At 30.8% G+C, this 26,824-nt stretch overlaps 1 protein-coding gene across 1 annotated transcript in view; it reads left to right on the top strand.

Moving 5' to 3' along the window:
* Positions 1-26,145, top strand: part of LOC134681220 (kinesin-like protein KIF12) — a 54,287-nt gene extending 28,142 nt beyond the window's left edge. The window contains exons 11-21 of the mRNA XM_063540737.1: positions 345-428; positions 3,872-3,990; positions 9,745-9,849; positions 11,227-11,395; positions 12,033-12,099; positions 12,498-12,605; positions 12,882-12,975; positions 19,895-20,019; positions 20,502-20,593; positions 23,117-23,170; positions 23,692-26,145. Of these exons, the coding sequence (XP_063396807.1) occupies positions 345-428; positions 3,872-3,990; positions 9,745-9,849; positions 11,227-11,395; positions 12,033-12,099; positions 12,498-12,605; positions 12,882-12,975; positions 19,895-20,019; positions 20,502-20,593; positions 23,117-23,170; positions 23,692-23,831 (1,157 nt within the window). The 3' untranslated portion in view covers positions 23,832-26,145. The remainder of the gene's footprint in view (positions 1-344; positions 429-3,871; positions 3,991-9,744; positions 9,850-11,226; positions 11,396-12,032; positions 12,100-12,497; positions 12,606-12,881; positions 12,976-19,894; positions 20,020-20,501; positions 20,594-23,116; positions 23,171-23,691) is intronic.
* Positions 26,146-26,824: the final 679 nt, after the last annotated feature.

Genomic DNA, 26,824 nt, shown 5'->3' with positions numbered 1-26,824 from the left:
AAAACATATTTTATCAATACTGCTTTCAATGTATGTATCCTAATATATCCTTAGTAAAGTATAGTTTATTTATACAAGATACAAATTTTAATATTACAAATGTACTCCTCTTTTCACTATTTTTTTCTTTTTTGGGGGGTAATTTTGTTTACATTTTCCTCCCATCTTATTTTCTATATACCTTTTCCAACAGTTTTCATTTTACTGACTTCATCTATACCAATTTAAACCCTCTTAAAAAAATTAATGAATTTTAACCAATTAATATTAAACACTTTTTAACAGTTAAAATGTCTTAGCAAATTATACTGATCATGTCATCCCTAAATTATTTTATATTACAGGTAGTGAAAAAGTGAAAGATTCTGGTTCTAGTGCTGAGATGTTGATAGAATCCAATAACATTAACAGGAGTTTACTGGTTCTAGGTAAAAACTAACTTTTAAAGCTGACTTTGTGGTATGGTTGTTGCTCATTGTTGAAGGCTGTATGGTGACCTAATAAGTTAATTTCTATGTCATTTGGTCTAATGTGGAGAGTTGTCTCATTAGCAGTCATACCACATCTTCTTTTTATATTTTATTTCATCACTCATCATGTTGTCTGATATTTTGTTTAGTTGAACCTAATTTAGCAGTTCATGATTAACATGTGATTTTTAACCTAAGTTGTAAATTTTCGATTGACTGTTCATTGTAATTCAAAACTGAAATAGCCGCTATTATAACCTTTAAATATTGCACTTTTGATTCACATTTAATCTTTCAATATTTTGATAATTTAAGTAATACATTTAAATTTTTTAATGTAAGTAAATAAGAATTTTATTGAGGTTAAACTTTTGTCGTCTAGTTCTAATAGGTGATTTCAATATTACGACCGTGTGGATCAGATTTCTTATGGATAAATATTGCCGATTAAGTATTCGAGATGCTATAAATAATGCATAAAGTGAGAGGTGTCAACGTGTTCAAAATCATTTAATTATTTTTCACTTTGATACGGGGCTTGTACAAGTATAGGCTTTTTACATTCAACAGTGCGGATAAGTGTTATTAAATCATTTTTATCGGCCCCGTTCATTTACGTGTAGTGACATTCCAATCAAGTCAGGGAAAGTCATTTATCTTTTTAAATACTGGAGAATATTGGTACAACTGTACATGTACATTGATAAGAAAATCCAATAGTTTACCATTTGGATAGTTAATTCTATGTATATATTCATTGACTTTATTTAAATTTGAAGATTTTTACCTCAGAGACAAGTTTATTTAAAATGGAATTTTGTGAAATTTACATAAAATGGATTATTTCATAACAGTTACTTGTAACTTTCTATACAAATTCAGGTAAGAAACATTAAATAAGGGATATATCTGTAAGGTTTTTCATTTTACTGGATTTTCAGTTTTCTTTATAAAGTTGATAAAAAATTCAATCTCTACATATAAAATGCAGGGTCAAATCCAGCCATTTTCAAAAGTTGGGTATCCAACCAAGGATAAAAAGGAGGAGGGGGGTTTCAACTATATGTCCCTTTTCAAATGCATTGATCATCCAAACAAAAGGGGGGGGGGGGGTTCCAGCCTTCATGCACTGAAATGAAACATTTGTATTTGGTGACAAGCATCTCTGTGTGAAATTTCATAAGTTAGAAGGGAGCCCCATGGCTGAACTTATATTGAGCATTAATGATTAAAGGCTAAGATTAGATATGAAATTATAAAGAGATGATAGTATTGCCCATGTCAAGCAGGCTTTGGACTTAAACCAATAGACCAATGTTATGTCTTCAACAATGAGCAAAACCCACACTGTTAAAATATGTTTGGCACACCCTTATCACAGATGCTGGGTTTTCAGAAAATAGTTAAGAATTTGGTGTAACCGTGTTTAAATAGTTATCAGGTTTTTAGTCTATATTTTTTTCAATGTGCTATATATGGCTTAATTAGTGGTTGCAGTTTGTATGCCTTCAATAGTATGGGTCATTTGTTTTGTGGTCTCTTTGTCTTTCTGTCAGTCAATCAATCTGAAGGTTTATAGATCCCAAAGGGGCAGATCCAGCCATTTAAAAAAAAGGGGGGGGGGCAATTATATGTCCCAATTCAAATGCATTGATCGTCCAAAAAAAAAAGAGGGGGTCCAACCCCTGGAACCCCCCTCTAGATCCGCCACTGTCCCAATATAAAAGAACAGATAACCAGACATCAAATTACACATGTTTGTTCATTTAAGTACGCATGTATGCTCAAAAGTACATTACTTTCCTTTGGAAGATGTTCCAACAGTGATGTGACGTAAATTAATGTGCGTTGGCATTAATAATAATCCCCCTGTAATCTTTACAAAGTCAGTCATCTCCTGGTTTATAATCTAGACATTAGGTTAGAGGACACATTCTTCTTTACATAGATTGTACTGCTCTCCCGAAAAATTCTGAGGCATTGCACTCTTAAGTAGATCTCGTGAAAAGAAGGGAGATGATTTGTACAAGATTTATGAAAGCTCCATCTCAGAGTTTACAAAGTTGTCAGATGATATCTTAAACTGGACATTTAACTAAGCGACAAATTATGACAAAACTGGTGTGATCTGAATTTTACTGGACTTTATGTAGATGAAGGATTACCTAACATTCAAAACATAAGAGGAAAAGATCTAAGATCTCATTGTTTGGTTAGACAAATATTTCATTTGATTTTACCATTAGACTTATGTCCATCCAACATTGCCATCTGGGTTTTTGAAAGAAAAATACAAAAACTTGTTTCATTTATTAGAACCTGTTCAATACAAGTTGCTTATCCAGTTAAAGTTGGTATCACTTACAGGAAAGAGATATCCCTGAATCTAATCAACGGCTTTAGATTGTTAAAAGCAATTTAGAAATTACCCATTTAGGACATTTTTTTTTTACATTAAAACAGTTGCTAGTATAGAAACCTTGGGATGCTTTTCTAAAACAATATCTGGACCAAATTAGACGAATATTACGTATACCAATAAGCTTTTATTTTAATATGTAGTCCTAATATTCCTAAGTACTTGTCTTTATATTTGTGCACTGCATGTATGATTGGTCATAATTTAAATATTAGAAAGATGTGAATAATTCAAGTGGTATATGTTATTGGTTTTCTTAATCATTTAAATATCGTAATTATATCTTCAAAGGTACAAATGAAATGATGGAGAATTAAGTTTAAACATGAATAATTGTTAGTTCATGTTTATATTACATTTGATGTCTTTATTATGTTTTAAATTGAGGTTGTGTGTAGGCATTTCTTACTAAGGGGCGATAATTTTTGAGAAACAAAAGAAATAAATTGGATAACAAATCATGGGAGAGAAATATTTTGTTGATCTTCAGTTCCATATGAAAACTTGAAATTTTCTAAAGTTAGCCTTTTGAAAAACTTGTATTTTAATTTAGTGTTTTATTGGTCCACAATCATATTTTGGAGGTCGAGAGGGTTAATATAAGATATTCCATAAAATTTCTATACAGAGTATACTGAATACTCAAAGGAATTCCTCATAGCTAAATGTTAGTACATAGATTTCAGAAAGTTGAACAAACTTTGCTTGTAAAACCTAAACTATGCCTGGATTTTTGATAGAATGAGAACTTAGTGCCAAACAAATCATATAAAAAAGAAGATGTGGTATGATTGCCTATGAGACAACTGTCCACAAGAGACCAAAATGAGACAGTCATTAACAACTATAGATAAGACAATGTAAAAGAGAAAACTAACGGCCTAATTTATATAAAGAAATGAAAAAATTGACCTTGTTTCAATATGATAAACAGCATCTATAGGTAGCTTTAGATTGTTAATACTTTTTTTGTTTATTTCAGGTAACTGTATATCTTCCTTAGGAGATCCAAAGAAACGTCAAGGTCATATACCATACAGAGACAGCAAACTAACAAAACTTCTGGCAGATAGTTTAGGGGGAAATGGTGTTACATTGATGGTAAGTTTGGATGTGACTTGGGGTAAAAAGTGTTAGATAGGGCAGGACTTCAACAATTAACTTTACGTCAATAACAGGTTGATAAAATTTCTAGTTATTTGCCTAGGTTAGATTTGGTAAAAATGAGGGAAACTTTAGGACAACCAATTAACTTATAGTAGTAACAGGTTTTGTAAATTGGTGTATTTTTATATTAATGGAAGTAATTGTTTTCAAGGTTTTGTTTTTATGCCCAGTTTTTGATGAAGATGAAGTCCAATCAACTTGAAACTTAGTACACATGTTCCCTATGATATGATTTTTCTAGTTTTAATGCAAAATCAGAGATTCCCCCCCCCCCCCCATTTTCAAGGTCCACTGAACAAAGAAAATAATAGTGCAGATGGGGCATTCGTGTACTGGGAACACATTCTTGTTCTAGGTCTATTTAGTTATTCAAATATGGGTTGAGTGGTCACATAATTTGTTGAAATTGGTCAGTTACAAAATTTAATAAGGTTTTTATGACAGACTTTTAAGTCCATTTTCATATTGATGGTGGGTATGTATGCAACTTTGAAATGTGGAGACCTGATTATGCTGATGGACTATTGATTGCTCAAGATTTCAATTATCCTGATAAGATATTGGAGAAAAAAAACATTACGAGGAAATAGCATGTTGTTCCTTACGAAATTTCTTGACACAAAACAGCAGGCTATTCGAAGATTTGCATTAATTTTGTAACTGTTACAAATAATTTATTCTCTTACTAAGAAAATAAGATAAAAAGTTTTAAAATTAAGTAAAACATAAATTGTCTAATATTGATTTTATAAAGTAGTGATCATATAAAATGCAAATTTCTTTTTCAAAATCAAAGCAGATAGATAGAATATTCAAGATAAGATTTTTTTTTCAAAAGAGTATATTTATGAAAGAAGAAATCACCATAGTGATGGAATCTTTATATGGATAAACTTTGGATTTAAAATGGAATAGGAAAACCATTAGGATAAAATTGGTAAAGGTTTAAAAACATTTCAGAAGCAAATGTGTTTTTATGACAGGATGTGGGAGTGTCCAACTGCAGTCTCCAGCTCTAATAATGATTGGACAATAATTGAACAATTTACATATAGCAACCAGCGCTAGGTTTTAGCAAAAAAGGCTCAGATTTTACAAAAGTCAGATGAAAATTTTAGTGCTCACAGACAGGTGACACTGTCGGATTTAGAGGGGGGTCCCAGAATGGAAAAAAATGGGGTTCGTTCTATTGGGAATCACTGAAGCATGTCCCCCTCTCTAAAGAATATTGAGTTACTTGCTACCCTCAGATTAAATTATTGTCTGCCCCTGAATTCACTGTAGTCCTAGCAATGCATGGGATTTTTTGGCCACCTTTTGTAAGCATGCATTTTTACAATTAATTTACTTGGTAACTTAATACTAGTAGAGTGGGGTGCCCATATTCGCCGGGACACAATTTCGCCGTTTTATGATTTTGAGGTGTAAAAACTTCAAGGGATGGCTGAAATGAAAGACATATACCAGTAAATGATATTATATAACAAATATGATTATTTTTTAAAACTGAGACAAAATTGCGGCACCTACTGAAAAGGACCGAAAAATGGACAACAATTTTCGGCCAATTTCATGAAGAAAATACACGAATTCAAAGAAGTATTTCTTAGTAATTCTTTGTCTGAATGCCCTTAATTTCAATTCTTTTAACACCTTTGAAATGTCTGCTATTCAACTATAATGAAATTGATTTGATCAATGTTGTTTAAAGCTGCGTTTTTTTGGTTTTAAATAGATATGTAAAAACGGCGAATATGTGTCCCCCATTGACAAAAAATCAGGAAATTTCAAACACCCTTTAATCTAACTTTTCAGATGATTATATTCAAACAAACATGTTTTCAAGCTTAATAATATTTTGCGTTTGAAGTTATCTTCATATAGAAATATCAGTATACTTCAAAAACATTTAGACCTGAACATAAACTGTAGAAAACATGAAAAGATGTGGCGAAAATGAGCACCCCACTCTATATGGTGCATTATATTTTTATTAGAAGGCTTTTTGTTTAGAAAGTTCTGTGGTGTACAATGCAAAAAAAAAATTGACATTAGTGTTCATAAATAATTTATACATAAAATTATAAAACATAGGTCAATTGATCAGCATTTATTTAAAGCGAGGGTGGTAATGGGGATGTTATGGGAATATCTGATGATGAACAATACTTTTTTGTCTAAAATAAATGGGAAAAAATTAATACAAATTCAAATTCAAAAACTAAATAGTTTGACAAACTTTTAGCTGCTTTCAAAACCTAGACAACCTTGAATAAAGTTGTTTAATGGTAAAACTCATTCACATCCTCGTGAAAATAAAACTGCATTTGTATCGCAGTTTTATATTATATAGGATAAAGGAGGTGTTGTTGTTCAGATGATATTGAGCAAAGTAATAAGTTTTACATTGTTAGGGTGAATTTCATCTCTTTTTAATAACAGAACAATTTCCGATTGTACTGCAATCTATAATCAGTGCATAATGAGGTGAAAGGTTTTTCAATGAATATTTAATCAGAATCAGAAAGGTGGGATACAGGCTGTAAAAATAATGAGAATTCCTGTGCAAATTTGTTTTTCATCATACGAATTGATTCTATATCAAATAGCAACAACTTTGTTATAATGATATCAAAATTGTAAAAGTTTTATAAAATCGTTGAAAGTTTTTTTTCAAAACAACTCTTTGTTGTTATATTATTTTTGAAATTTTTAAAAATGTTTATGAATGAAAATGTCCCCCTAACTGCCTTGTTAACTCTTGTAATGGAAGTGGCAGATCCAGAAATTTTTATAAAAGGAAGGGGCACTCATTGACATAAAGGGGGCCAGTTTGAGTCATCCTTCAGTGATTCCCTATATAATAGACCCACAATAAGAGGAACTGGGGGTGGGGGAGATGGGTTGCCCAGCCCCCACTGGATCAGCCTATGATGATAGACAGTCAGAAATTTAAATAGAATAAAACTTGGGTGCTCATCAGTAAGATAACAACCATCAACACATATAAACAGCAGTTTTATACACGTAATAGTCTGCATGAAATATTCAATATATAATATTTTTTATTGTCCTCAATATGCATTTAAAATTTGCTCCAGGACATTATTGAACCAATCAATTAATCATTTTCATTATTCTTGATGGTCAAAACTTGTCTGTATTATTCAACTGAATTTTAAAGTCCCATTTTAAAAAAAATATCTCTGACCTCTCCTTTTCTTTGACCAAAAGGAAATTGGAAAATGCACACGTGTAACTTCTAAATTGTTTGTGTAATTTTTTTTATGAAAATAATTTTTTGTTTAATAAAAGCTAAAACAATATTAATATACAAAATAGTTTTAGCCTGAACAAATATGGTAATTGATATCTATATTTGTTTAGTCTACATAAACTATATTTTGATATGATCTCTAACTTAATGAAATGATAATCTTCCAAAAGTTCTCCCACAAAGACAGGATATAAAGGCTAAAGTCTGGGGTCATTCTAATATGACCTTAGTGAACCCCAGGGTGGGTCACATATTTTTGGATGTCAGTGATGCCATGAGTAGTTGGTATGTTATAAATACTACAAACTCCACAGTTTAATGATTTAAACAGGAGAAGGTCATCAAAGAGATGTCTGCAATACTCAATTCTTCGGTTCATTTTGATATGCATAAAAATTTGTCACTGGACATTGAATTAATATCAATCCGCAATTTCCAGTTTTCTAATATAATCCATTAACTTTTCAAAAAGAACAATACTTAATGTATGTAGAATAAAAAGGAGATATGTTCACGATATATATACCTCAATAAGACAGAAATCCAAGATACCAGAAAATTCAGGGTGGGATCCAGCAATTTTGAATAGCAGGGTTCCAACTGTATGTCCCTATTCAAATGCATTGATCATTCAAAAAAGGGTGGAACCCTCCCCTGGAGCCCCCACTTCAGACCATTAAGGTTTTTAACAATAGACAAATCTATATAACTATTTAGTGATCCCCGAGGCTCCTACCCATTTACATCATCACCATCTGTAAAAGGCTTTAAAAAAAATGACTTTTTTTATAATATAAAATGTAAATAACTGACCGATTATTTAATTGACTTTTTTTATATTATGTAAAGTGTAAATAACTGTTTGATTTACTGTAACTATGATCCTGACCAATTATCATTTAATTTTAATTGATCATTGTAACAGATCGTCAGTTGACATTTACGTTGCAATCTTTATCACCTTAATATATTGATTCCCAATGAAAAAACATAATTTTGCTTTCAAACTGGATATGTTCTAAACAGTTTATCTAATCATATGAAACGGAAAATGAATTATGTATAAATCTGTAATTAGATTGTTATTTTGTTAAAACATCTTAAAAATACTAGTTTTTTTAAAGATTTGGACTCGTATTCATTTGTGTTGTTGCTTAGGAGTATAATATACTTGAATGGAGAGCGGTCTCATTGGCACTCACACCATATCTTCTTATATCTATTGCATAAAGGAGTATTGTGGCCATCATTTTAAAAGTTATTTAGACATTTTATGTGGACTTGAAAATTTGGAATAGTTTTATGGTCATTATAGTAATATATGGAATATAGAATTGGCCACATTTATGGAGCGAAAACTAACCAAAATTCCAATACCGGTATGTTTTTTTTTGCTTTTGATTTTAGTTAAGATTAATTGCAGTAAAAACTTTATAAATGTCTATTTCTGAAAAATCACATTTGGCTGAACATACTTGTTCAAAAGGTGTATTTACTAATGGAAGGATGTAAATTTTCACCAAGTACCTTAGTACATTTAGGTACTTTCAAAGTGATCCAAGCTATGTTCTGTAAAGCACTTTTGAATTGATCCAAAAAATGAACATCTTCAGCACCCGTATCAAAACCTGTCTTCAATGGAAAATTTTTCCATCTCATACCTGCCAACTTTTCACGTTTTTGACCCTTTGTCAAGAATGCACGATTGTGATTGTGAAAAAACCCTCTAAAACACAATTTTGTGAAATGATCTCAGAAGTGTTAATGATAGATGAACATGTGCACTTCTTCTGATACCTAAAATAAAGCTGTTCTCAGGCAATATGACCAAAGTTGAGCATTATATAAATCTGTTTTGATGAACGTTTTTACATGCAAGCTCATCATTAAGCTGCTTCATGAAATATAAGAATAGCACATTTCTAGATTTTGTCTTCTCTGTTGATAGAAGTATTTTCAAAGTCAGTTAAAGAATAGTGTTAACACTGTAACTAAGCTTGATAACATTTTAATTCTGTGCTTATATACATTTACAGTGCTTGGACTAGCCAAATATCCTTATGTGTCCACATTAAACTTATAAATTTATTCCTTGCCAAAAGATTAAGATGAAAAGTTCAATAAAACTTATTCAAATTCAATTAAAGTTTTTTTATGACAAGGTACATGAACAGGTCAATGTTTACCTGCATTCTTCCTGTGTAATATAGTTTGAACTGGTTTATTGGGGTATGTCTACTGGTCAGTATTTACAGCAGTCAACCCATGTAATAATTTGAACTGGTTTATTTAGATGTGTATTTGTGACCATGGCTGTTTTCTGCCATTGATTGGGTTGTTGTCTCTTGTTGATGTTCTTAATTTTATGTGGTTGTTATCTAGACCTATATGTATTTTTTGTTTATTTTCAGATTGCATGTGTGACGCCGTCTGCTTACCATGTACACGAAACAACAAACACACTTCGATACGCTAGCAGAGCTAAGAGAATTAAAAGTAAACCAGCTATCAAAATGGTAGGTAATCTTTTTTCCCGGAATGCTGGACACAAATTTGTTTGAACATCATATATTTTGAAGAAGTTGAATTTGTTTTCTCCAATTTGCTGGAGAATATTTCTAGGACAAAAGAAACTTTTAGAGCATTTAAAAGAAAGAAACTATCTTCGTTGGTTTTGATTGGTTGATTGATTCCTAATGTTAGACATGTCATAGAAAATTACGATACCCTAGCAAGACCATCATGGGTAGTAAGTTGGTTAAACACTCTAGAAGTATACAAGCATCCATTTTCCAATGAAGAATTGAAAAAAAAATAAAAAAATTAAACTATATAAATTTTATACGTTCCAAGTGCATTTCTGGATTAACTTTCACTAAGGAGAGCTTATAAGACCAATAAGAATTTAAAAATGAAATTGAGAATATTGATGTTTTTAAATTTGGAATTAATTCTAAACAAGTAGTTGTGAACATGCACAGAAAGTAATTGTTACAATTTGAATTGCCTACTTGGAACAGAGGGTAAATAGAGTGATCTAGTAGTAAATAAACATCAGTTGTGTGAACTTTTAGCCATATTATTTCCATATGAAAAAAATTAGTTCACAGATCCTTCAGTGATTTAGATTTTAACATATATAAATTAGTTGTACTGCAGTTTTATATATAATTTTAGTTGATATATAATTTATAAATATTGATGACTGAGTCAATTTAGATTGAAAATGAGTGTTTTATTGTATAAACTATTGATAATCATGCTGAAATATAAGTTCTTTTATCAGGTTATTAAAAAATATATATTTAGAATTTTCATTTAGTAAAAAAATATAATGATGTATAAGCTAATTAGAAGCTGACAACTAAACGCAAAATGCAAAATGAAATACTTGAAAACATAGCATACTATATAGAAGACTTGTATTTTTATGAATGTATTTTTATTGTTATATTGAAATATATATTAAAATTTATGTGTAAAAAAATGGTACAAAAAATATGTAACAAAATCACAAAGGGCAACCACTGAATTACAGGCTCCTGACTTGGGACAGGCACATACATACAGAATGTGGCAGTGTTAAATATGTTAGCGGGATGGCATTATTAACCCTCACCCTTACTTAAGACAGTACAACATAAGAAAAATCTATTAAAATCAGTTGAGAAAGGCTTAACTCATCAGATGTATACAAATAGAAACGCATATAACTATAACACATGGATGTGACTAGGTACTTTTACATCCCAACAACAAAAAGACACCAAGTACAGATCTGAGTGTACTTGCAGTTACTGACATCTTGTTCAAAGCCAATTAAAACTTATATAAGAAATCATGCAACTAAGACTAAATCATCAATTATTTACAATGTTTAATTATGTTTTCAGGACCCTAGAGAAAAATTAATATTGAGTTTAAAAAGAGAAATTAAAATTTTACGGAATGAAAATCATTATTTACGAGAACAATTAGAATTTCCTGCCAAACCCAAAGGTGACTTACAAAAGAATAATGATGAAAAATTCATGAAGATGGTGAAAGATATGCAGTCTAAAGGTAAAATTATCTGACTTTTAAAATATTCATAAAAGATATTTAAGAAGAAAAAAAAGAAGAAAAGATTGAGTTGACAGACTGAAAGCAATCAGATGAAGAAAGAAACAACAACAACTTGAAATGACAAACAATAGTCCTATAGTCCATAAAATGTTTAAGAGAAATTCTTTCAAAAAAAGAATGAGTGGGCAAGCTGTTGTAAAAGCTGTCAGATGAAAAAATATATATAAACATGAAATGAAAATAACAAAAAAAGTCCTTAAAATGTTTCATAGAGCAGCAAGAAAATAAGAAACACAAGAAAAATGGATGGTTCAAAAAAATCATATCTAGCTTCTCTATGTAAAAAGTAAATGATATATTTCTATATTTTGTAACCAGTTCTGCTGGTCAAAATAAAGCCTGTAGAACAAGAAGTCCGGGGGGTTTGGATGAACCGCACCTTGAAACCAAATATGCACTGTTAAAGTCAATGTTCTGTTCAAATTGTGACTGTTAAATTGGCAATTCCTGGCTACGGGCCTGTCAGGCTTAGGTTACAACTCAAGTGTCAGAACTTACCATGATTATTCAATAGTCGTTTAATAAGTATAAACTTAAAGTCTTTACTAATGAATCATTTCTTTAATTTTTACAGCTAGTCCTGGCGACAAAGATCTGTATGCCATGTTACAAGAATATATGATAGAAAATGAAGCATTAAGGTAGGTCAAAAGTTCATTGATGTGACAAAGTATTCCAAAATGCATCTAAATTTTCATTGAAAAAACAGACAAAGAGAATTAAATTATTATTTCATTTAATAGCAACTGTGTCATTTGGGCAGTGAAATTGTTTGATGGTATATTCGTTTGTGAAATTGATAAGGTGTTAAGGAAGAAAATTAGGAATGTTACAAACGTTGTTGCATAAGAATTATTAATGACATCAATAATGAATATAGGTTTTCAGAAATTTTTACATCATTGTCCACTCCAAATTAATAATTGATGGTAACCCAAATATATTATTTGGATCAGTTGTTACAAAGTTCCAGTACACTAGTTTATTAGCGTTGCACCAAAATTATTGAAATTCTTATATTTAGTATATTATATTTTAGAAATGAGAATTCTGAGTTACACAGAAACAAAGATCAGCTTCACAGAGATCATCAGTCCTTGTCCAAACATAACGAGAGACTTCAAGTAGATATTGAAAAATTGCAAAGGTAAATTGTATTTTAAAAGATTGTTTTGAAGTAAAGATGATTTCTGTTTGAACAGAACACTTGCATATTGTATTAAATATTTTAAAATGAATGATTTTAAAGAATTGATTCAGATGTGTAATTTTTTAGTTGTATTTTTGTCTTTTATTTTAAGATATGTTGGCTAAGGCTGATATATTTAATTGTGATGGTAATTTTTTTTCTTTAATAACAGATCATAACCAATATTGCAATTTTTTTTTAATTCTTTGTGAAATATTATTTCTCTAATTACAGAATGGACAAGGTTCGGCACAACAATGGTGAATCCTATAGATCTCCTCAGAACAGCAGTAAACCTCCTTACAACCCTCCTCCACAACGTCTTCCGGTAAGTCTTGTTCGTATTCTTAAAATATCAATATTAAAAACAAATTGGTTCTTTGATTCAGTATCTTGTCTTTAATAATAAAGTATGAAAAGCAGAGTTCAATAATTTGATACAAAACATTTGAATTGTTTAAAACAACCCTGAAAATCTGTCATCTCATTTTGCATTACATTTAAATGGCATTAAAGTTCTCAAGTAATTTTTATAATGACCTCCAACATCAACTTAAAGACAAATCCCTCTATTGTTTATGCGCATATACCAGCGCAACAGTACTATGCCGTCAGCGTTTTATGACGTCGTGGTTTCCGCGAACTCGAATCGTTAATGAGAGTTATTCCTCTTTGAGCCGATTGAAAGAGTGACAAACGTTTTGAGTAGATTTTCCGAGAAGAAAATGAAAATTGTTTTTATACAAAAGACATGTTCCAGAATTGGATATATAAATCAATTATGTGAATTAAGTGTATCTGAAATAAACAAAAAAACAGCAAAAGATAAAATATATGAATAAAAAGAGAGTCAACTATATATACAGCAAACCAACAACTGTCAAGAAACAAAAATCTGGATACTCGACAACAAGATGGAGGGGGATAGGACCTTTATCGGGATCGGGTGTTTTAAGCTCGGGATTTCGGGATCCGGGAATCCTTTTCACTTTAATTGATTAAAATTCAGGACCTCGGGATTTAGGGATTGGCCAATCATATTATAATACAAAAATAATTTCAATAATTTGCTACGTGTATGGATTTATCTGTTCTATAGAGACAATCTCTTTGGTAGCCTAGGTTTTAAATTGTATTTATATTTCCACAAATCATAAAGAAAATACGAAAATCATCAATCACGTCATCAAAATTCAATGTATCTATAGAATTAGAAACCTTACGTACCTATATGGATATGACAAATTGCACATACGTATTTTGAATGTGTAAGGCGATTACATTTTTACACAAATATAATATTCAGATTTCTGATAAGCACCAACAAATCAGTAACCCAACGACGCATACGTGTAAAATAAAGTCCGATGATCTAGAAAAGTTAACATTTACGCTTCTAACATTGTAGGTTTTTGTATTTGACCACTACCGAGTATGATCCAATTTGTCAAATTTTATATTTATGTACTAGGTGCGCAATTTTTATATAAAAAAACAACATAATCCTGTCTGTGTTTAAAAGTTGTCGGAAGGAAGAATTAAAGAGGAATGCATATGAAAAAAGAATGTGTCCGAAGTACACGGATGCCCAACTCGCACTATCATTTTCCATGTTCAATGGACAGTAATATTGGGTAGAATAATCTAGTTTGGCATTAGAATTAGAAAGATCATATCATAAGCAACAAGTGTACAAAGTGTCAAGTTGATTGGACTTCAGCTTCATCAAAAAGCTACCTTGACCAAAAACTTTAACCTGAAACTTGCACTTTCATTTTCTATGTTCAGTGGGCCTTGAAATTGGGATCAATAGTCAAATTTGGTCTTAAAATTAGAAAGATCATATCATAAGCAACAAGAAATTCAAAAACTACCTTGACCAAAAACTCTAACCTGAAGCGGGATAGACGGACGGACGTACGGACGGACGAACGAAAAATTAGAAAACATAATGCCCCTCTACTAGTCTATCGTAGGTGGGGCATAAACAATCAATAGTTGATTTGAGAAAAAAAAGTCGGACTAGGTTCCATTCATACTCACGATATGACAACTGTATGAATATACTTAGACTGAGTTTCTAGCAATATGACGGAATAGTTTGATATAATAAATGCCTATGGATGAATGATGAAAACAGTAGTATGTTAAATAGACCCCGTTAACACTTGCACGAAATTGAATCGATCTTTTAAGAGCATCTCTCATTTACGATCTTTTTAGAACTTGTGATTTTAATTTAGTATACATTGCAATCCTAAAATAATCGGTCATTTCGTTAAAAAAAACCTCGTAGTAAATAGAATAAGGAAATATTTGGTTCATAAGATGTGCTTCTGAATTTATTAATTATCTTTTTGATAATATGTTATAAGCCCTTTTAAAAACAAAGAATTGTCAGAATAATTTTACTTATAACGGTCATTTTGTTTGAAGATGAGGAATTTACAGAAAATAATAATAAAAAATAATAATGAATAAATACAATTGAAATGGTAGTTTTTAAAATGTGCACCGATTAACACACGTATATTTAGCGAAGACGGAACGAATGAATAACGGTATCAGTCGAGCACTAAAACGGATCCAGTCCATGTCGTTGTTGTCGTTAACGTGTTACATATTTGTTTTTCATTTATTTATTTTTTGTTCATAGATTAAGCCGTTATTTTCTCGTTTTAATTGTTTTTCATTTGTCATTTCTGGACCTTTTATAGCTTTATATGCATTATGAGATTTGTGCACTGTTGAAGGCCGTACGGTGACCTATTATAAATAGTTCCTGTGTCAATTGGTCTCTTGTGGAAATTTGTATTATTTGCTATCATATCTTTCTCTTTCAGAAAAATGACGCAAAAAAACGACGTATACATTTTTTTTTATCTTCATGTTCTGTAAAATCATTTGAGTATACGGATGAAACTCTGAAATCAGTTACTTATAAGAATATATTAAACTGACCATGCGCAGATTTATTTTCATATTAGTCTTGTCAATTTAGTGAACAACCTGCAACTAATTGCAACACAAGGGTTTTCTCTGAAAAACAAGTCTAATACTATCTATGAACAACATACTAAAACTATACAAAAATATATTTTGCGGAAAGTGGTTTAATTCACGAAAATATTTTGTAGTAAAAGTAAGGTAATATGAGTTACTTCCCCTTATTTGCCAAAATTGATAAAAAATAATTTATCCAAAAAATGTTCTTTATTTTTTAAAACAGTTCAAGTAATATAATACAATGCATAAATATGTCAATTGAAAAGAATAATATTACAAGTGGATCACTTCCCTGTCTCAATGTTTGTAAAATTAAATAAAGATATAGACCGAGATTGTGTTCTGCTATTTTACAATTCGAAGATCTAATTCTCCACAATAGTGATTGTATGTAACCTATAACAGAAGACTATTCTGAGTTAGATTATTACCAACATTGCCACAATTCTACTAGGTGTTTGAAAGAAATCTACCCCTGACTTAAAGTTAATTTTAGTTTGGCCATTACAAATTGATTTTTTTTTGCAAGACTAATTTTTTGAAATTCAAAGTTTTTAATTTATTTTTTTACCACAACTTTTACATGTTTTAAAAGAGAACATTTTTTTTCATTTTTCTTCATGAACAAACATGTTAGGATTTAGAATCAAACAATGTTTTTCAGAAAAAAAAAGAATGATAAGTGTTAAATGATTGTATGCTAGAATGAAAATTCCAGGCTCCTGAAGCAAATAATAAACTACTCATGTAATTAGCAACGATCTCAGTACTTACACACCATATACATAAGGTTTGGCTGTAACACTAAACCCACAAGGGTGCACGTTCCATACCAGGAAAGTCGGCTCCCAAAACATCAATATAACATATAATAATAACACTGAACCCACTTTTTACTGGTTTCTAATCGGATGTGTACAGATTTATATTTTAGGCGGTGACAAGAGTATCTATTCATCAACTGTAATTAGCTTTGAACTAGCTATTGGAACTCAGTTTCATTTTGTTAATTGGTTTAGTTATACTCTGTGCTGATCTTTTTGAGTTGAGGCCTTTCAAAATGATTTTACAATTTGCACTTACGCTGTTTGCTATTTCACAAGTATTCCTTATTATGGAAGGGCTAAGTGCATGCTCGCACACATGGTTAACCCTGCATACTATGAATAGTATTATCACAAGTAAGTAGCCCTTGAGAACATGGTGGTTATTGTTTGTTGTCTGTCATATTTATTTTTCCATTCATTGTCTTTAATAACAGTTTTAAATTTTAACGATGAGCATTAGTTGTTTACACCCACACCATCATCATTGTTATCTCTTGTGGACATTTTTGTCATTGCCAATCATACAATATCTAAACATTTATTTTCTTTAGGCATTATGTGTATGTTATTTAAATATTTTTTTAGTTTTGTTCAAATGATAGTAATATAGTATAATTGTGAATAAGGAGATATTTGAGGTTTTTAAAGTCAATTAGAAAGCAACCAACAACTAACAAAAATTTCAGATTAGACAGGATTATCATTGGCGATAAGTCGCCCATATTTTTACAGTTCTTATGCTAAAGCTGATTTCCTTTTATTAAATTAATTCAATGATATATCTTAGAGAAGGATCTTGGTAATGCTTTTTTTTATGTACATATATATCTTTGACCATAATTATATATTTCATACAGCAGACAACCCATGTTCGTTCTTTGTCATTATCCTTTGATTAATGTTTCAGACCACCACATACAGATTTACAGGGTACACACAAAAGGCGCTGCAGGGGCGGATTCAGCCATTTTAAAAAGGGGATTTCCAACCCAGGCCGAAAAGGGGGGAGTTCCAACTATATGTCCCCATTTAAATGCATTGATCGGCCAAAAAAAGGGGGTTCCAACCCCGGAACCCCCCTGCATCCGCCATGCCATAATACCATTAACACTCCAGAAAGTGATCCCATCAATTCATTCAACAATCGGCTTATCTCATTTTCAAAATATAAAATTTTGTAACTTTGGTACAATTGCTATTTTTAAACTTTAAGCTTATTGAGAGGTAAAATTATAATCATATTGACAAAGCTTCTCTTGAAATTGCCTTAAACAATTTCTCCATTGCATGCTAATTCAGTGAACTAGTGTATGTTCCAAAAAATTAAAAAGCTTACATATCTGAAATTAAACCTGGATATTGACAGAGCTTGCTAAGTAAAATTGGTCTGTGTTTAACTGTGACTTTATGCAATTCCAAATGTTGAAAAAGTAGCTGATGGAAAAAATACACAAAAAAAGACTACAATCAATGACGATGTAATGGCACTAGAAAAATAGCTCTTCCAGCAATTAACATGACAAATCAAAGGCAGTAACCAAACTGATCGACAGTTATTTTTTAACACAATCTAATTTTTGGTTTAGTATAGCTACATATCTAATTACTATAAATACATAACAGTTACGTAAGATAACAATTTCAAACTTCCACAAAATGCACTTCTTTAAAACTGAGTTTTACTGCGTGTTTATTTATTCTTCATTATCTAGAGAAACTATGGGAGGGTAGAGTTCTCAAACAACATGTTTTTCTCCCAGCCATATTAGTATAATTATCCCAAGTCAGGAACCCCTAGCCTTAGTTTGTCTTGCTTTATAGTTTTTGTTGTTGATAATTTTGGTTCATGTGTATGTATTGGAGTTTCAAGACTGGTTTCCATTTCGCTGAACTAATTCGTGTGCCGGATTTACTTGCTATGTTGAAGACCGATAACAGGGGACTTGTTTTCTCTTGACACATTTCCTGTTTCCATTCTCAACTAATTCTTCACTAAAAAAAGCTTGTGTTGCAATTAGTTGGAGGTTGAGTGATTTTAGAGCTAGATTGACTAGGCTATATCTACATAAAACATTTTGAATAGCAGATCGATTTATCTAAGCGTTTAAACTTGAACAAAGATCAAGGTTGCGTTCAATATCGTAGCGGCTACATAGGGCTACGTAGATTTATGACTATTTAACATGTAGCTAGCCTAGCTGCTACATAGATATTGATTGCAGCTAGCCTAGCTACTCGTTCATAAGATCAAAATCTATACTACGTAGCCGCTACGATATTGAACGGAACCCGGTTCATAAAAAAATCAATCTTTTTAAAACTACATTTGGAAGTGGTATTTTTAAGTCCGATCTTTCCGAGTCATATTTGCAATATCGGCTCCTCGATCTTTATTGTTAGGGGTCTTAGATTTATATTGATTTTAAGTTATTATCATCAAAATAAAAAGGAACAACATTCTAAACCGCGAAATTAGAATTCATGATATCGAAAGCAAAGGTCTGTCTTGTCTTTCAGATATACTTTGACTGAACTATGAAATAATATAACAAATGTATTCACTATTTTAAGAAGAATTTCTGTTCAACACATAAGCACTATAAATAAGTTGAATAGAAGCATAATACATTCGCGTATACATTTGTTCAACGCATTGTTTTCCAACCACCGCATTTATATTACGTGTCTGTGAAACTGACTGAAAACTAAGTACTATCACATGTAAATTAATATGCATTAGAAGTAGTTGAAAACAAACAAACAACATAACAGCAAATAACGAGAACTGTGTTGTCCGTAATTTGTATAGGAATAACGCCCAAAACCGGCGGAACGGCTTTCGACGTTATATTAGAATTGGTCAATTTTTTTTAAACATCATTCTTTTATAATTATTTCACAATAAATAAAGGCGGGAAAATTATTATAGCAACTTATCGCTATTATTTTCCCCTCAGAAATAGGTAATATTATTAAAATAGTTTGTATTAACAACCTGGTTAGCAGAACAAACAAGTTTTATGGGAAACCAACTTTTAAAAAAAATATTACACCGCTATTGACTAGAGGTCCCGATTTCCAAATTCCATGAAAAAGAAGGCGTTCTAAATCGAAAACGAGGTCGGTGACCCCATTTTTTTATTTGCTTATTTTGAAGCTTTTACCTAACCCAAAGTAAATATAAAATATAAAGAAGATATTATTGGTAGATCTGAATAGAAGGATTTGTCTTTAAGGAAAAGACTTCAGATTATATTAATGAGCATAATATAGTGGGCAATCACTGTTGTTACTTTTGTAACAAATTAGGCGTCAAATAGAAGTAAATTACATTGTTTGTATATAAATTAACTGTTCATTTTTAAATGTATATTTATAACTTGTTGATATACTCTATTGTTATTTGTATTTTAGCCCAATAATCAGAATCAAGGTTATGTGAGTCCTACTGCAGGACGAGGGAAACCTCCTCCTAGTCATGGACAACCTAAACGACCACCTCATCGTCTGTCAGAGCCATTGATGAGACCAGCACAACTGTAAGTAGTCTCAAGTTTTGCATTCTTCTTCTATGAGGCAACCAGGCAAACTATGACCCTCCTTTAGTCTCCTAGTTGTGGAAAACCTTAACAATTACATATTAGGTTATCTGTTTATCCTTGATGGGAACAGCTCTACTTGAGCTACTCTCATACAATGTCTCCAACTTATCTGTTGACAACCTGATATCCTTCCTCACTGAGTTCATCACACAGCCTCAATATGTGGCTGCTAATTTTCCCCTTTGTGGATAAAAAATTATGGAGAAAATCCTTATACATGTAGAAGAAAACAGACACAAAGTGTCAAAATTTTCATTTTTGTTGGAACCACACTGCACTCACTCAGACAGATACTAGCCTCAAATCCTGAATATGCATAAAAATTTAATGGTACATTCAGATCACAATTTGCAACTGGATTATTTATGAAATTAATAATTCTAATTGTAAATAATTGAAATCTTTATTTTTATTTTCAGACCTCCAGAACATTTACAGAATGGCTATGTAGAAGAAGGTTACATGTCTCCTAGGGGACGACCTCCAATACAAAATGGTGGCATGAGACAAGGTAAGGGAAATAACTCTGTAAATTTTATGTTGCCAGACAGTCTGATCAAAGAACAAGATACTAGATAGCTTTCTGGAAATATACTCATTGCTTTTAACTATTGCTAAAAAGATTTAAAAAAATGCAATCTTAGGTTTTTTTTCATTACTAAAAGGCTTAGACAGATTTAGTACATTCATAAAAGAAAGAATAGTAGAGAATAATATGTAAGGCAAAGAAAAGAATACACACAACAGTTAAATACTTAAAAATTGAGAGGGATTTTTTGGTATAAAGGGGTCTATTTGATAAAACATGAAAACAAGCATTTAGCATTAATAACAGTTACATTTTCATTATGAAAAAATCTATACAAACAGAACTTTCAATAAATTAGATGGACTAAAACAGGTCAGTTTATAATATAAATTTCCTACTTGTATTAGATTCTCTGACCAATGTTAGTCTACCTGCCATTCCGACAGTCGATCAGACCTATGTACTAATACACTCACGGAGACAGTATTTACATAGATTGAAGCGACAGAAATACAATAGTGTTGGTGACTTGCGAGCGGTTACTTCATTCTCATCGTACTCGTATCTGTGTGAGTTGGAATGGAGCATGTGTATTGTTAGATTTGGCTTTTTAGAAGGATGTTTAGATCTTTAGGATTTAGCTGCCTTCTGTGTCATTTAACTTTAAGTGAATACATCTTTTTTTTAATTATAGGCGATAAGGAAATTCTACTGACTTTTTTTTAACAACTTAAAATGTTTCTAGAGTTTAAGAAAATGGTAAATTATGTATCACTTTTGAAATGATTTATTCTAGGGTTTTGTGATAGTATGACATATAGGTATTAGTGTAAAGAAAATTATTTTAAGTTTCGTTGTTTTTCCATAGACATTGTTTCAATGTTGGCTATATATTCAATTCTTTGTTGTTGGGCTTCTTTGTGCATTATTTCTAGTTTTGCATTAATTTGAAAAAGTTAATTTGATTTTTGACTTATTGAGATTTGTAGCTAGTGTATATTTGTGAGTTTGATTGCTTCAGTTTAGTTGACATGTTTAAACTGTATATCTATAGATAACATTGCATGTTAAATTAGTAAAATGGAAATTGATTATTTTTCTTCAGTACGTAATTAAACAAAAACGTTCCAGTTTTCACAAAATTTGACTGTTAGATTTTTCTAGATAAAATAGATACGTTAAACATTTTGTAATGTAAAAAAAAATAAGAACATTAATAAGAAATATATAAAGAATTAAAATTTCAAGAAGATAAAAAAGGTTGCGGATTACGGATAAATTTTTACATACTTTTACTAATGTTTAAATCAGGATCAGACAAACGGAGAAAACCAACAGGGGAGGTAACAGTGTTTTGTAAAGATTGAATAGCATTACACATATTAGGTTTTGGCGTACAATAGCAATATCTGCACACAATACAAATTTAGATTATGCAAGATCACATGAATATGATTCATACTTGTTTTAGTATTAGTTTTTTTTTCTAAAAGAAGTCATTAGAATTATTTAATGAATTAAAAAATATATAAGGGTCCATATATATATAGATTTTTATTCTCACTGTTAACATTTTGAAGGACATTCATTGGATAGAAAAACTGCTAATTTCAATCTTGTACTCAAATGCCATTTTCAAAGTTATGAATTAGAAAAATTTAATTTTTAACAAAAAAAGTGTTGTTTTAAAGTTCAAAGGTTCATCCTTAAAATGTGGGTTATGAGTTTGCACCTTTTATGCGTTTACAGAAACGCACACAAAATTAGGAAAGTATTTGTAAGTGGTATGTTTCTGTATTGAGATAGGTGGTAGTAAGATTGGTACACTTCTGATGCTGCACCGTACAATATACTCATTCACAGTTATATAAGCTTGAACACAATGTAGATAGTGCTGAATGAAATGTATCCAACTTTTAAATATAGAGTGATTTATGTTGCTGTCGACTTATTTATTTGTGTCAGATACTCATTTCAGTGTATTCTTGGATAGCGAATTTAAATATAAAAAAGAAGATGCGGTATGATTGCCAATAAGACAACTATCCACAAAAGACCAAAATGACACAAACATTAACAACTATAGGTCATTGTACAGCCTTCAACAATGAGCAAAGCCTATACCGCATAGTCAGCTATAAAAGGCCCAGATAAGCAATGTAAAACAATTCAAAAGAGAAATGTTTGTTACCAATTCTGAACACAAGCTTGTAGAATATCAATTCATAGTTTGTGTTCCCCAATGAAAATGGAACCTGTAGATTAATCAATGAATCAACAGTACTTTGGAATTTCATACTGATAGATTTTGATAGGCAAGCAGGTCTAAAGGAAAATTGAAGACTACATGTCTATTTTTTTAAGTTTCAAAGGAATCAGACCAGAATAAATGTTTACACAATGTCAAAAAAAATGAGATGTATAAGCCATGTAGAAATGTATATCTGAAACTATTTTTATTTTAAGTTTTCCCTTTTCACCTAGATATTATTGTTTTTATTTTAGAATCCCCAATGAGGCTGACAGATAGTCGACGATCTTCCCAATCATCTACAGCAGGTAGGGAAATATAAATTCTTACATTCATGGGCAGATCCAGCCAACTATATTTGCCCCATTCAAATGCATTTGATCGACCAAAATAAGGAGGGTTCCAATTCCCGGAACCCCCATCCTGGATCTGCCTCTGACATTTTTACCAGTGGATTATCAGATTTATTTTACTGAGATAGTAAATTATTGAATTTTAAAATCCAAACAGAATTGGAAACAATTGTCTATATTAGCATATGTTTTGTTAATTTTAAAATGTTTATGAGAGTCAAATTAATATTTTTAGGGTCAAATTTGGGAGTTTGTTAACCAAATGATTAATTTTCCATAATATTAACTGAATAATAGATAAAAGTTTTCGATCTAGTAATGTTTAATAATTAATGAATAAAATAGGATTAAATTTTTTGGGCTATGTTTTACAGTGAATTCTAGAAAGTCTACAATTTATGTATTTGAGTCTATTGTTAAGAATTAGAATTGGTACATTGAATGATTTAAATCTTCATTTTTTCTTTCTTTTTCAGACACTATAAAAAGTATTAACGAAAAATTAAAACAAGAACTTTATGACATAGAGGGACAAATTAACCATCATCACCTTGTGAATACTCGGACAAGGTCAATATATGGCTCACAGACATCCATGCGTTCTGTACACCGATGACCACAACTGTGATATTAACCAAGCACATTACAGCAATCATAAACTCGGTGTAATCATGTGACAGGATTTCAGTCAATTGATTGGATATTACACTTGTCAGGTGATATAATCCAAAGAAGTTCATTGGATGTATAAAAATAATCATGTGATAAAAAGTGAAGATTTGATTTGATACTGAACTGAATGTTCTATGCAAATTATTCACAGAAATGAACAGGAAAAATTTGCACATTTTATTGATGGTACTATTGCATTTTATATTTATCTGAAATACAATTGGATATAATATGCCAGCCGTGTGATATTTTTCGAAACCATTATCATGGATTGAACAATGTGATAAGAATTCAGAGATGGGTTGCCGCCCTGTAAGTTCTAAGTGCTTTGTTTATAGAAAGATTCAGTTTTTCTACCAATGAGAACGGAAAGATCGAAATTTGTGTGCATGTATGAAAAATATTTTGTGTTTTTATAATTGTCTGCTATTTATTAAATTTTCTTTTGTCTGTTTATCATTTTGAAGTAAATATGTTTAGTGTTTAATGTTTCGAAAAAAGAAAAAAGTTTAACTGAATGTCAGACCCCAAAACAATTATAATATATGTTATACTCCAATTTTGAGTTTGTCTCCTATTTAAGAAAATTAAAGATTTTCTGCTTGATCTGTTAATGAAAACCACAAATTACCCAATCAAATGCATATTTGCCAATCTTTTATGATTACTAAGTTTGAAACCATTATAAAAAAATCCACCCACTAATTATTTATCACCAACTTCAAAATTGAAATCCATTAACATATTATCAGACAAATTATTTTTCCTGTACCATAATAATGTGTATTGATGATGCAAGATGGTAAAATCTGCATTTCTATGACCACAAGGGAGGGGGGATAGGACCCTTCCTATCCCCCCTCACAAGGGACTATGACAAGTAAGATGAAGGAACATTTTTCATTCAGTTCCCTCAATAGTTCTGTTATTGTAATTTTTATATACATATATATATTTTTTGAATTTGTCTTTCAAAAAATCTTGTATTGTTTTGTATTTATTTGACAAAAGAAGGAAATTTCGTAACTTAATACATTTTGCATTGTAATCCGTCCATTTTAAATTGTCCATTTTAAAAGGTCAGTTTTATATATCAGATATGCCGTCCCTTTTACCTGTAATAATAAGAAATGAGCAGTGATCATTACAATTTTTTTTGGAATGCAAGGTCAAGTAAGCATGATTAACATATTTTTTATTGCATAACAAATATTTCATAAATGATTTATGAAGAGAAGAGAAGATATATAGTTCCTGAAATATGTTATATATTGATGATTTTATAACTGCTACACATTTTGTGTTGAAATAAAACTTATCCTCTGATTATAAATGAATTTATCATAGCAAAGAACACTGCTTCTTACATTTGACCTCACCATTGAGCAAAAGATAGAAGAGAAGATATATAGATCTTCACTAATTACAAAAAATATGGCAAAACTCAAAAACTCATCGAATATTTCTGCAAAACAATGATAATTCATTTACTACAAATTACAAGTATAGATAAATATTTTATTTGCATGTCATACATTAAACTTTTCGAAAATATTTCAAGCTTTCATAGTAATTTTCTGTGTTTAATAATGAATAAAACGTTTCATTATTACATTATATTGACCAGCTCTAACAGCTCATATATGACATACTTTCCCAACATATTTGTATCATCTCCAACAGAACATAATTTTTATAACAGGGGGGTATTGTAACGTTATGAAAAAACAAACTGAAGTGGTGAACCTGGTTACATTTGAACCATTCTATTGTTGCATGTATGTATTTGTTAGGATTTTGAAATCCAGAATTTTATAGATTTATTGTTATATTTTTTGTTATAAAGAGAAAACTATTTATTATGTCATTGTTGATATTTCATAAATCATAACCAAGTAAAACTGTGATAAAAATAATTTAAATTCTGCTTTATCTTGCTTATTTATGAAAATAGTGATGCTTATCTGGTGCGTTAATGTCTCTTAGATCTCAAAGACATGTGAAATGTATCATAACCTAGACTTACACCATGTTCACTGTTTCCTTTGAAAAATGATTTCTTTCTGCTTTTTGACTGGTTTTATATCAGTCATAGGTTTTTGCTGTCAAACTGTACCCATTTTAATCAATTGTTTACATATAGGTAATAGTTAATATAATGGAAGGTTTGACTACTGAGCCGATGATAACTGTAGAAATTTGAGTCATTTCCAACATTGGAATTGATTATATGCTAGTAAAGTAAAACAATGCTTAAATTTGGTTGTTTAATTACCATGGAGTTATGTTCTGGGTAAAGTTTGCATAGTTGTATTTTTTTGTCATGAAAGAGAGGTGAAAGAATCCAAAGGGACATTCAAACTTAAAGGTTGAAAAAAACCCACTTACATTGTCATGACAATAAATTAAAACAACAACTGAATGAAAGCAGAAAAAAAAATTCACAACATAAACAAAGAAAACAATTAAACACTGAGCAACTCAACCCCACTAATAACAGGGGTGATCTTGTGTGCTTTCGAAGGAGAGAAGATCCTGTTCCACTTGTGACAAACATTGTGTACTCAAGAAGGTCACATTTGAGGAAAAGAGGACATCATTCTGGGTATGACAATTAGAACATTTCTGTTGTAATTTGAAACAAACATTCGATAACTGTCATACAACTTGTGTGTTTAATTTTTGAAGGGATGATTTCAACTGCATTAGATAGCTTCCTTCCACGGAAATGCAAGCTCTGGAATATCCTATCGACTGACATAAAAATTCGATATGCAGGCACTGCTGGAATGCTGCTACATAAAAACAGGATGTTCTCAATTGGGAAGCAGACTTGACCAAGAAAACTAAACATTGACCAAGAGGTCAAGGTATTATAAACTTAGCAAGGCAGACATGTACAGCTTACAATCTTTCCATACAACAAATGTTTTGACC

The sequence above is a fragment of the Mytilus trossulus genome, chromosome 8, assembly GCF_036588685.1.
Source record: "Mytilus trossulus isolate FHL-02 chromosome 8, PNRI_Mtr1.1.1.hap1, whole genome shotgun sequence".
In the NCBI taxonomy this organism is placed as follows: domain Eukaryota; kingdom Metazoa; phylum Mollusca; class Bivalvia; order Mytilida; family Mytilidae; genus Mytilus; species Mytilus trossulus.
This window is presented reverse-complemented; position numbering and strand designations above follow the sequence as displayed.